The sequence below is a fragment of the Macaca mulatta genome, chromosome 1, assembly GCF_049350105.2.
Source record: "Macaca mulatta isolate MMU2019108-1 chromosome 1, T2T-MMU8v2.0, whole genome shotgun sequence".
Taxonomy (NCBI): domain Eukaryota; kingdom Metazoa; phylum Chordata; class Mammalia; order Primates; family Cercopithecidae; genus Macaca; species Macaca mulatta.
In genome coordinates, this window is record NC_133406.1 from 187,815,719 (window position 1) to 187,827,969 (window position 12,251).

A 12,251-nucleotide genomic window follows, 5' to 3' on the forward strand; every position below is an offset into this window, starting at 1 on the left:
TGTAGTAGATTGACCTTATTCACAAAATAAAATTTTAAATGAAAATTAAGTTTCTTGGTGACTTGCTATCTCCCAAGTGCTATTACTGATATAAGTGATTCTTTACTATACTGTATCAGATACCTTAAGGAAAGGTAATTGTCTAAAAAATAATCCATCAAAAATATGTGCTGTTATGCACTGTGAGTAGAGTCATTACATTTAACCACTTAAAAAGTTTAATTCTTTTCTTTCATTTTTGGCAGACGGGGACACTTTCTCCAACATGAACACATTAAGAAGATAGACATATTTTGAACAAGAGATTTTAACTTTTCATGGCAAAATTTACTGGTGTCAATTGTATTTTAACTGAGAGGTTAACACCATGTTGTTGACTCTATTCCACTGAACAAAAATGATTTTGAAATAGAGGAAAAGAATAGCCAGTTTTGACTGGCGATAATTTTTTAAAATCACATTTTCACAACAATACGACATAGGGAGATGTAGACAGTCTTTAACACAGAGTGCTGTAATATTTTATACTGTGGTGCTTGGAGAAATATTCCTAGAGAATAACCAGCAGTCTGTGCAGGAAGCAGCAGTCCACGCTTCTAGGTATAAATATGGAGAACAAGCTTCTGCTCACTGCCTCAAGAGAGGTAGACTCCTGAAGGGTAGCCTGTCTCATTTTAAAATCTACACCATGAAAGCAATTCCCAGTTCCTACACTCCGTTCTCCTTTCATAGTTTTTCTTTCTCATACATCTTTCCACCAGCCATCCAGGCTCCTGCCAGTGATTAGCTTCTACAAGATGATCCACATTTCCCTTCTTTCACACTAAGAAGGACATCTTATAAAAGATACACAGATAGAGAAGAAAGCCATTTTATACAGAAGCAGTATAAAATTTACAACTGAAGCAGTGTCAGAAATCAGGTCAACAGCTTATGTGAAGCTGCAAATTGACTGGAAGGGACTCGAAAAGTCTGGCCTGAGGGTTCGTGCAAACTTTACCATAAAACTGTAGAATCTCAAGCACAAGTAAGTTCAAACACTGAAAGATGTGGAAAATTTCCTAAAAGGCAATGATAAAGGAAGAGACCCTTCTTGACTCATAAGTTAAAAATCACAAGACAAATTAGGGACTGTTCACATGGGCAGTACTATACATTACCAATCCCAAACTGATTTTATGACTCCGGTCATAGAAACCCCCAAAACATCACGGAGGGTAAGATATTCCAAATGGACCAATCACAAAAAGGATTCCTGTAATTCAATTATCCAATACTTATGGCTATCAATTTAGTCTGGCTTGGGGCTGTTTTTTACAGGGAGGTGGCCTCCCATGGCGCACAATGTGTTTTTCTAAGCTATCCAGAATGGCCACAGCAATCTGTTGGACATGGGGATCAGTATGTTCATGATCTTTGATGTTGTATAAATGCTGCAGTCCTCCTTCTTCAATCAGCATGCTGCAATACCTTGAAGCTGGAAAAAAAAAAAAAAAAAAACACCACAAAACAGGAGAAATAGCTTTTCTTAAAACACTTAAAATTATTCCACAAAAAAATGACTTCTAGGAGCCATTTTTTTTAGGTGTTTTGTTATTGATTACTAACATGTTACAGCTTGATAAAAACCTCTATACTGAGTTATGTCTACAGTGCAAGGCCTACACATTCAATCAATAAATAGCTAGCTTGCTTTTTCTAACCTCAAGACATACACAATCTGTATTAAAAAAAATAAAAGCAATCTTAACTACCTTATCTTTGACCCAAAATCACAGGTAAGTGTTGTTATATTTTTATGCATTTCCTATGCTTTTTTTTTTTTTTTTTTGCTTTTTTTTTCAGACAGAGTCTTGCCCTGTTGCCCAGGCCCGAGTACAGTGGTGCAATCTCGACTCACTGCAGCCTCCGCCTCTGGGGTTCAAGCAATTCTTGTGCCTCAGCCTCCCGAGTAGCTGGAAATACAGGCACACGCCACCACCCCTGGCTAATTTTTTTATTCTTAGTAGAGATGGGGTTTTACCATGTTGTGTAAACTGGTCTCAAACTCCTGCCCTCAAGCAATCCTCCCGCCTCAGCCTCCCAAAGTAATAGAATTACAAGGCATGACCCACAGTGCCAGGCTGCATTTCCTATGTTTTTTAAAAACCTAATGGCAGTCATACTGCACATACAATTTTTTAATTTTTGAAATATTTTCTTTGCCTTTTTTATTTTTTTTAAGACAGTCTCATTCTGTCACCCAGGCTGGGGTGATCATGGCTCATGCCCAGCGGTGTGATTAGCTTGCTGTGTTGCCCAGGCTGGAGTCCAATGGCACAATTTTGGCTCACTGCAACCTTTGCCTCCCGGGTTCAAGCAATTCTCTTTCCTCAGCCTCCTGGGTAGCTGGGACTGTGGGCACCAGCCACCACACTTGGCTAAATTTTTGTATTTTTGGTAGAGGCGGGGTTTTACGAGGCTGGCCAGGCCGGTCTCAAACTCCTGACCTTAAGTGATCTGCCTGCCTCAGCCTCCCAAAGTGCTGGGGTTACAGGTGTGAGCCACCACACCCAGCCAGGTTAAAACATTTTAATACAAATAGAAGTGAATTCCATTTAAATATAAACAAAATAAGCCCACAAGGTAGGAACCTAAAATATCTTGAGTTGGAGACCAAATATTCTAACATTCCCCAAATTACAGTGCATTTTAGAAGAAATTATTTAGGGCTGTCATTCCATAGAGTAAAATCAAAATAACACTAATACCTAAAAGTATTGACAAAAATAAATACTTGTATGAAAATGAACTATTATTATTATTATTATTATTTTTTTTTTTTTCAGACAGAGTCTTGCTCTGTCGCCCAGGCTGGAGTGCAGTGGCGCGATCTCGGCTCACTGTAACCTCCACTTCCTGGTTCAAGTGATTCTCCTGCCTCAGCCTCCCAAGTAGCTGAGAGTACAGACGTGTGCCACAACACCCAGCGAATTTTTTGTATATTTAGTAGAGATGGGGTTTCACCGTGTTAGCCAGGATGGTCTCGATCTCCTGACCTTGTGATCCACCCGCCTTGGCCTCCCAAAGTGCTGGGATTACAGGCGTGAGCCACCACGCCCAGCCGAAAATGCACTATTATTTATTAATTATGTTTTATTTTCTCCTACTGAACTGTGAAAGGTCCATTCCTTGAGTCATCAGGAAAGGAACCTACAGATTAGAGACTGGGAATATTATCGGATCAACTGTTAAGAAACTCAGGAGTCCTCAGAACCTGTGGGTACAGTAAAAGGAAAAAGACTTTAGGGGAGAGACAGTTTAATGTGGCTAAAGAGGCAGTTTTCGATTCATGAGTGAACAACTCTGCTTCTGGGTAACTGAGGAGGAAGGGCCGGATAAGCCTCCAGGTGGAAGTTCAGGTGCGTACAAGGCAGCTTTCTCGGTCACATCCCATTCACCAAATTACTCTTCTCTATCTGACACAGAAGAGCTTTTACTGCATTGATTTTTTGTGGTATGCTGTGAGTTTTCATCAAAGAATACAAGAGAAGGAACCGGGCGCGGTGGTTCATGCCTGTAATTCCAGCACTTTGGGAGGCCAAGGCGGGCGAGTTCGAGACCAGCCTGGCCAACATAGCGAAACCCAGCCTCCACTAAAAATATAAAAATTAGCCAGGCACGGTGGCACGTGCCTGTAGTCCCAGCTACTCAGGAGGCTGAAGCAGGAGAATTGCTTGAATCTGGGAGGTGGAGGTTGTGGTGAGCTGAGATCATGCCACTGTACTCCAGCCTGGGCAACAGAGCAAGACTCTGTCTCAAAAAAAAAAAAAAAAAACCCAAGAGAAAATCTCACAAAATGTTACTACTTCTGCTATAAGGATATCGGTAAAAACAACTCTCCCATATCCTATATAAGACCCTTTATAGTTTGTCCCCTATTAATGTCCAATAGAAGAAATTTAATTCGTAGTTAACTGCTCATAAAAAGTTTACTCTCCCCTCCCTGTCTCCCCCGACAAGGATGTAGAACATTTTTTCTCTCTTATATGGAGAACCATGTCGCTTTTTACTTGCAGCAGAGCCACAAAAATCCCTATGCATGGCCTACAAGTCTACATTTGACTATTTCCCTCTATCCTAGAATTTTTTTTTTTTTTCTTTTTGAGACAGAGTCTCACTCTGTCACCCAGGCTGGAGTGCATGGTGCCATCACAGCTCATTGCAGCCTTGACTTTCCGGGCTCAGATGATGCTCCCACCTCAGCCTCCCAAGCAGCTGGGACTACCAGGAGCACACCACAACGCCCGGCTAATTTCTTTTTTTTTTTTTTTTTTTGAGACGGAGTCTCGCTCTGTCGCCCAGGCTGGAGTGCAGTGGCTGGATCTCAGCTCACTGCAAGCTCCGCCTCCTGGGTTCACGCCATTCTCCTGCCTCAGCCTCCCAAGTAGCTGGGACTACAGGCACCTGCCACCTCGCCCGGCTAATTTTTTGTATTTTTTAGTAGAGACGGGGTTTCACCGTGTTAGCCAGCATGGTCTCGATCTCCTGACCTCGTGATCCGCCCATCTCGGCCTCCCAAAGTGCTGGGATTACAGGCTTGAGCCACCGCGCCCGGCCACGCCCGGCTAATTTCTTTTAAATCTTTTATAGAAACTAGGTTTCACCATGCTTCCCAGGCTGGTCTCAAACTCCTAGGCTCAAGTGATCCACTCACCTCAACTTCCCCAAATGCTGGGATTATAGGCATGAACCATTGTGCCCGGCCCCTGTAATTTTTGAAAAACTATTTTTCCTTACTTCTAATTAAAACTAAAAATAGGCCAGGCGCAGTGGCTTACACCTATAAGCCCAGCACTTTGGGAGGCCGAGGTCAGCAGATCACCTGAGGTCAGGGGTTCAAGATCAGGCCAGCCAAAATGGTGAAACCCTGTCTCTACTAAAAATACAAAAATTAGCCAGGTGTGGTGGTGCAGGCCTGTAGTCCCAGCTACTCTGGAGGTTGAGGCAGGAGAATCGCTTGAACCTGGGAGGTGGAGGGTGCAGTGAGCCAAGATTGTACCACTGCACTCCAGCCTGGGTGACAAAGTGAGTGAGACTCCATCTCAAAAAAAAAAAAAATATATATATATATATACACACACACACACACACACACACACACACACACACACACACACACACTTTACTATTAAAGTGGTTCTGTGTATTTCTTGTGTCAAATCAGTTGTGGAATGAGTTTATATTAATAACTAGGCCATGCTTGATGGCTGACGCCTGTAATGCCAGCACTTTGGGAGGAAGAGGCAGGCGGATCGCTTGAGCCTAGGAGTTTGAGACCACCGTGGCCAACACGATGAAACTCCGTCTCTACACACACACACAAAAAAGGCAGGTATGGTGACATGCACTTGTAGTCCTAGCTACAAGCTGAGGCGGGAGGATTATCTGAGCCCCGACGTCAAAGCTATGGTGAGCTGTTACTATGCCACTGCACTCCAGCTCCAGTTTGATAAGAGAGAGACCCTGTCTCTAAATAAATAAATAAGAGTTGCATCGCAGCTTTGAAAGAATAATATAGAACCTGATTCAAACACTTTGCTTCTTCAGAAACCATGGGTGCTGGGAGCGACATCTTGAACAACAGAATTTTGGGTGAATGAGAATTGGGTACTGGAATGTACCATAAACAGTGGAACTACTTAAGACCTTTTACTCAACAAATGGACTCACTGTAGTCTCCTATCTTTAAATTCCTTGAGGTGAGAACCGTGTCTCATTCACCACTGTCATTCAGTGCCTAGTTACACCATGCTCATTCTAAAAGAATATCTTAAGTTGGCCGGGCATGGTGGCTCACACCTGCAATCCCAGCACTTTGGGAGGCCGAGGCGGGCGGATCACCTGAGGTCAGGAGTTCGAGACCAGCCTGGCCAACATGGTGAAACTCCATCTCTACTAAAAAAAAAAAAAAAAAAAAAGGCCAGGCGCGGTGGCTCACGCCTATAATCCCAGCACGCTGGGAGGCTGGGGCAGGCGGATCATGAGGTCAGATCGAGACCATCCTGGCTTACACAGTGAAACCCGGTCTCTACTAAAAATACAAAAAATTAGCTGGGCGTGGTGGTAGGCGCCTGTAGTCCCAGCTACTTGGGAGGCTGAGGCAGGAGAATGGCATGAACCCGGGATGCGGAGCTTGCAGTGAACCGAGATTGCGCCACTGCACTCCAGTCTGGGCGACAGAGCGACACTCCGCCTCAAAAAAAAAAAAAAAAAAAAATTAGCGGGACATGGTGGCAGGTGCCTGATATCTCAGCTACTCAGGAGGCTAAGGCAGGAGAATCGCTTGAACCCAGGAGGCAGAGGTTGTAGTGAGCCGAGATCGCACCATTGCACTCCAGCCTGGGAACAAGAGTGAGACTTTGTCTCCAAAAAAAAAAGAATACCTTAAGTTTATAACCTAAGATTTCCTTATACTTTAAGTTAGTGTTCTTAAAAATCACTTTAATACACAATTTAGAAATATCTTTCCTGGGAAATGAGAATTTCACTTAAAGAAAAAAAACACAGCTCTCTTTTTTTGGTACATACGATTCTTGCTGCAGACATGCTGCATGGCCCAAACTGCCCATAGCTGGACTCCTGGTGTTGTGAAACATCCAAGTAATGGGAAAAATGGATTAAAGGACCTAAGGGTTCAAAAGAAAAGAATCAAAGTTACATCCCATACTTAGCGTAATTCCCTAAAGCAGTGATTCCTAAACTTTTCATTTTCAACATTTTATCCTATTATATTTAGACTAATATAAATGAGCTATAGAATATCTTTTCTTTGTCTTAACCATTTCAGAGAAGACTGCATTCAGACATGATTCAGTACAGAAGATGGAAGGTGATTAGAATATGGTACTAAAAGAGAAAAAATTTTTCCTAAAGCACCTTCTCAGTCTTTTTTTTTTTTTTTTTTTTTTTTTTGAGACGGAGTCTCGCTCTGTTGCCCAGGCTGGAGTGCAGTGGCCGGATCTCAGCTCACTGCAAGCTCCGCCTCCCGGGTTTACGCCATTCTCCTGCCTCAGCCTCCGGAGTAGCTGGGACTACACGCGCCCGCCACCTCACCCGGCTATTTTTTTGTATTTTTTAGTAGAGACGGGGTTTCACCATGTTAGCCAGGATGGTTTCGATCTCCTGACCTCGTGATCCGCCCGTCTCAGCCTCCCAAAGTGCTGGGACTACAGGCTTGAGCCACCGCGCCTGGCACCTTTTCAGTCTTAAAGATACACATTTGAAGATAAGTAGTCCTTGGTTTGGAAACTAAGAAATACAGAAATTAGGTGATAACTAACTAGTAGAACACTATGAAAAAGGTGTATAATTATCCCTTCTATTTTCTACTGGTCAGAATAAAAATAGGTAGAACGTGCTGGGCGCGGTGGCTCACGCCTGTAATCCCAGCACTTTGGGAGGCTGAGGCGGGCAGATCAGGAAGGTAGGAGATCGAGACCATCCTGGCTAACACAGTGAAACCCTGTCTCTACTAAAATACAAAAAACTTAGCCAGGAGCGGCGGCGGGCGCCTGTAGTCCCAGCTACATGGAAGGCTGAGGCAGGAGAATGGCGTGAACCCGGGAGGCGAAGCTTGCAGGGAGCCGAAATCACACCACTGCATTCCAGCCTGGGCTACAGAGGGAGGCTCCGTCTCAGAAAAAACAAAAACAAAAACAAAAACAAAGGTAGAACATAAGTTGGGGAAGTAAAAAAATGTTGGCAACATCAGCATTTAAGAACCAAACAAAAAAAATAAGTTGAATAAAAATTAAATACTTCAGGTAATTAGTAATTTAATTATCAAGTTATCCAATTACAAAGAGGCATCCAGTATGCACTTTCTTTATTTTTGTTATTTATTTTTATCATTTATTTATTTATTTAGTTACTTACTTGAGACAGGGTCTCGCTCTGTTGCACAGGCTGGAGTGCAGTACAGCGATCTCAGCTCATTGCAGCCTGAACCTACCAGGCTCAAGTGATCCTCCCACCTCAGCCTCCCAAGCAGCTTGGACTACAAGGACGTGCCACCACAACTAGCTAATTTTTTATTTTTTGTAGAGACAGGGTCTCACTGTGTTGTCCAGGCTGGTCTCAAACACCTAAGCTCAAGTGATCTAACTGCCTTGGCCTTCCGAAGTGGTGGGACTACAGGTGCATGCCATCATGCCCAGGTCTTTTTATTTTTTAGTAGAGATGAGGTCTCATTATGATGCCTAGGCTAGTCTCCAACTCCTGAACTCAAGTGATACTACCACCTCAGTCTCTCAGAGTGTTGGGATTATAGGTGTGAGCCACCATGCCAGGCCCAGTATGCACTTTAATAAATTATTACAAACTGTTTCCCCAACCAAATCTGGTGTTATTCCTTTTTTTTTTTTTTTAAGAGTCTCATTCTGTCACCCAGGCTGCAGTGCAGGGGCACCATCTTGGCTTATAGCAACGTCCACCTCCCAAGTTCAAGCGATCCTCATGCCTCAGCCTCCCAAGTAGCTGGAATTACAGGTGTGCACCACCATGCTCCACTAACGTTGTTTTTTCATTAGAGACAGGGGTTTCAACATGTTGGCCAAGCTGGTCTTGAACTCCTGGACTGAAGTGATCCACCCACCTCAGCCTCCCAAAGTGCTGGGATTACAGGCGTAAGCCACAACACCTGGCCAGAATCTGGTCGTCTTCTAATTCCTTCAATGTGTCATTTTATTTTAGACCTTCCTGCATTAATATGATGCTTTTTCTTCCTAAAAATCTCCTGCCTCTCCTTATCTTTCAACACTCAGGTCACAACTCACTTCCTCTGAAAGGGGTGTGTGTGTGTGTGTGTGTGTGTGTGTGTGTGTGTGTATTTACATTTGGAGTCTTGCTCTGTCACCCAGGCTGGAATGCAGTGATGCAGTCATAGCTCACTGCAGCCTCAAACTCCTGGGCTCAAGTGATCCTCCCACCTCAGTTTCCTGAGTACTGGGACTACAGGTACGTGCTACCCCACTCGGCTTCACGTTTAATTTCATAACATTCTATGGACATCTAGCATAACGGTATTTTATCTGATCCACATTTGATCTCCCTCACAAGGATATAAAATTCTTGTGTACAGCCACCATGTCTTTGTTCATCTTTGAATTCCAAGAGCACAGAACAAATTCCTAGCACTTGTCTTCAATAAATGTGAAATGAAGGAAACATGAAGTATGATAGGTGGTAGAAAAAAGTCAAAATACTTTGCTTCTCTTAAAGCCAATACTTTTGGCTGGGTGTGGTGGCTCACGCCTGTAATCCCAGCACTTAGGGAGGCCCAGGCAGGCAGATCACTTGAGGTCAGGAGTTCAAGACCAGCCTGGCCAACATGGTGAAACCTCATCCCCACTAAAAATACAAAAATCAGCTGGGTGGGGCAGCGGACGCCTGTAATCCCAGTTACCCAGGAGGCTGAGGCAGGGGAATTGCTTGAACATGGGAGGTGGAGGTTGCAGTGAGCCAAGATCATGCCACTGCACTCCAGCTGTAGTGATGGAGTGAAACTCTGTCTCAAAATAAATAAATAAATAACCAACCAATACTGAGGTGCCTGAGGGAAAACACATGCATCCAGTAGGAATGACTCTTAGGAATGATCTCTGGACTAGGTTACTGGTTTACTGTTAATTATGATACTAATTACCTGTATGCTACCATCTCGCACTCTGGAGTTGGCCATTTCAAAATAGCTGAATGCTAGAAGACAAAAGACACACAAGAAAGGATTACAATATTTATTTAGCACTGCATTATTTACTACATTATGAGGCTTTCATAGTTTAACCACTATGAATGTCTTTTGTTGGCACGAATGACCCTACCAAATCATCCAGCAGAGAATTCCTCTGGCTACGACTCAATGTCCAAGCTTGTTCACCTCTGGATATTAAATGGGCAATAATTCCAGCTGCAAAGTAACTGACTTCCACTTCCACACTGTGTAGAAGACTACTGATGTGGTCTATAAAATCTTTCCACATTAATTCAGAATGCAATTCTTGTACTTCAGCTATATTGTTCTGGAAAAAAAAAGAAGATATAAAAATTAATGTAATACGTAGAGTAAATGGTTAAGATAATGGTTTTTAGGCCCTGGACAACAGGCAATTCAGGAAGGTGAGAGAAAAGTATTTCCCTGAGAGAAAGTATTCAAATGAGGGCAGTTTACAGACTGCAATGAAGGTAAGAGGAAGCCAAAGAGAAAGTAGTAGTTTTGTTGAAACAGAGATCACAGTTCAGGGTGGTCAAGCAGCAAAACTCTGTAGAACGGAGTGCTGGAAAGGACAAAGCTCCACACTCAAAGACAGAGCACACATGACCTGCACCCCAAATCTCTGGCCTGAGTAATGACAAGGATGAAACTCCAGGAGGCTAGAAAAGGAACTACCAGAAAGTAGTACATGAGGCCGGGCGCGGTGGCTCAAGCCTGTAATCCCAGCACTTTGGGAGGCCGAGATGGGCGGATCACGAGGTCAGGAGATCGAGACCATCCTGGCTAACACAGTGAAACCCCGTCTCTACTAAAAAATACAAAAAACTAGCCGGGCGAGGTGGCGGGCGCCTGTAGTCCCAGCTACTCAGGAGGCTGAGGCAAGAGAATGGCGTAAATCCGGGAGGCGGAGCTTGCAGTGAGCCGAGATCCGGCCACTGCACTCCAGCCTGGGCGACAGAGCGAGACTCCGCCTCAAAAAAAAAAAAAAAAAAAAAAGAAAGTAGTACATGAACAAATCCCAAAGTCACACAGGGATAGTAGTAGTTCACATTTCCACTAGCCAGACTCAAGAGACCTCATGATAAGCAAAGTATTTGATAGTAGTAGGGCTACATTATATATGAGCCGTAAAGTCTGATAAGACGCCACTCTAACAAAACAAATAAACAGGACTGGGTGTGGTGGCTCATACCTGAGAGGTCAGGTGTTTAAGACCAGCCTGGCCAACATGGAGAAAGCCCGTCTCTACTAAATATACAAAAATTAGCCAGGTGTGGTGGTGCACACCTGTAATCCCAGCTACTTGGGAGGCTGAGGCATGAAAATCACTTAAACCCAGGAGGCAGAGGTTACAGTGAGCTGAGATCACACCACTGCACCCCAGCCTGGGAGACAAAATGAGATGCCATCTCAAAACAAACAAACCAAAAATGGCTGGGCACAGTGGCTCACGCCTATAATCCCAGCACTTTGAGAGGCTGAGGCAGGCGGATCACCTGAGGTCAGGAGTTCGAGACCATCCTGGTCAACATGGAGAAACCCCGTCTCTACTAAAAAAACAGAAAAATTAGCTGGGCGTGGTGTCATGTGCCTGTAATTCCAGCTACTTGGGAAGCTGAGGCAGGAGAATTGCTTGAACCTGGGAGGCGGAGGTTGCAGCGAGTGGAAATCGTGTCACTGCACTCTAGCCTGGGCAACAGAGCGAGACTCCATCTCACAAAAAATAAAAAATAAAATAAAATAACACATAAACAAGCTTTAAGAGGAGCAACTTGATCTGCAAGTAACTGCATGCAAGAACAAAGTATAAGACTCTTTAGAGAAAAATAATACCTAGCAATCACCAATTTACATTTCACAAGGACCAGCATCCAATAAAAAAATTACCAGGCATACAAAGGGGCAGAAAAATATGATACATAACCAGGAGAAAAATCAACCCATAGAAATGGACTAAAAAATAACAGAGATAATAGAATTAGCGGACAAGGACTTAAAGCAGCTATTATAAATATTATAAATATAATTCCAGATGAAATGCAGACATAAACATGAAGGCAGAAAATGAAGATATAAGAAAGACCTAAATGTAACTTATAGAAATAAAAAAAAGCTAAATATCTGAAAAGCAAAATATATTGGATGAGATTAACAGCAGATTGAGATGCTTCCCGAAAAACAATCAGTGGACTAAACAACAGAGAAATAAAAAGCATCTATGGCAGGGCATGCTGGTTCACACCTGTAATCCCAGCACTTTGGGAGGTTGAGGTGGGAGGATCACTTCAGGCGAGGAGTTCAAAACCAACCTGGGCAACATAGGGAGACCCTGTCTCTAATCACACACACAAAAAGAAATACAAACCATCCAAATCAAAGTACAGAAGAAAAAATCAAACTGAGGAAAAAAGCCAATAGAGGAGTTTTGGGACCTGTGGGATAATGTTAAGTCTAACATGCTTATAACTGAAGTCATAGAAGAAGCAGAGAGTAGAGA

The 12,251-nt window shown here is 43.3% G+C and overlaps 1 protein-coding gene across 6 annotated transcripts in view; it reads right to left on the reverse strand.

The window, feature by feature from the left end:
• Nucleotides 1-225: 225 nt before the first annotated feature.
• ZYG11B (zyg-11 family member B, cell cycle regulator) overlaps nucleotides 226-12,251 on the reverse strand; it is a 98,683-nt gene continuing 86,657 nt past the window's right edge. For 4 of the 6 annotated variants that reach the window (XM_077956561.1, XM_028833745.2, XM_077956553.1 and 1 more), the window contains 4 exons: nucleotides 9,864-10,061; nucleotides 9,686-9,738; nucleotides 6,571-6,668; nucleotides 226-1,477 (listed from right to left, as the gene is read on the reverse strand). In XM_077956561.1, coding sequence (XP_077812687.1) covers nucleotides 1,287-1,477; nucleotides 6,571-6,668; nucleotides 9,686-9,738; nucleotides 9,864-10,061 — 540 coding nt within the window. In that variant the 3' untranslated portion in view covers nucleotides 226-1,286. Of the gene's footprint in view, nucleotides 1,478-4,150; nucleotides 4,346-6,462; nucleotides 6,511-6,547; nucleotides 6,669-9,521; nucleotides 9,739-9,863; nucleotides 10,062-12,251 lie in introns of those variants that run through there. The other 2 variants (XM_077956550.1, XR_013401869.1) reach the window with 2 other exon arrangements.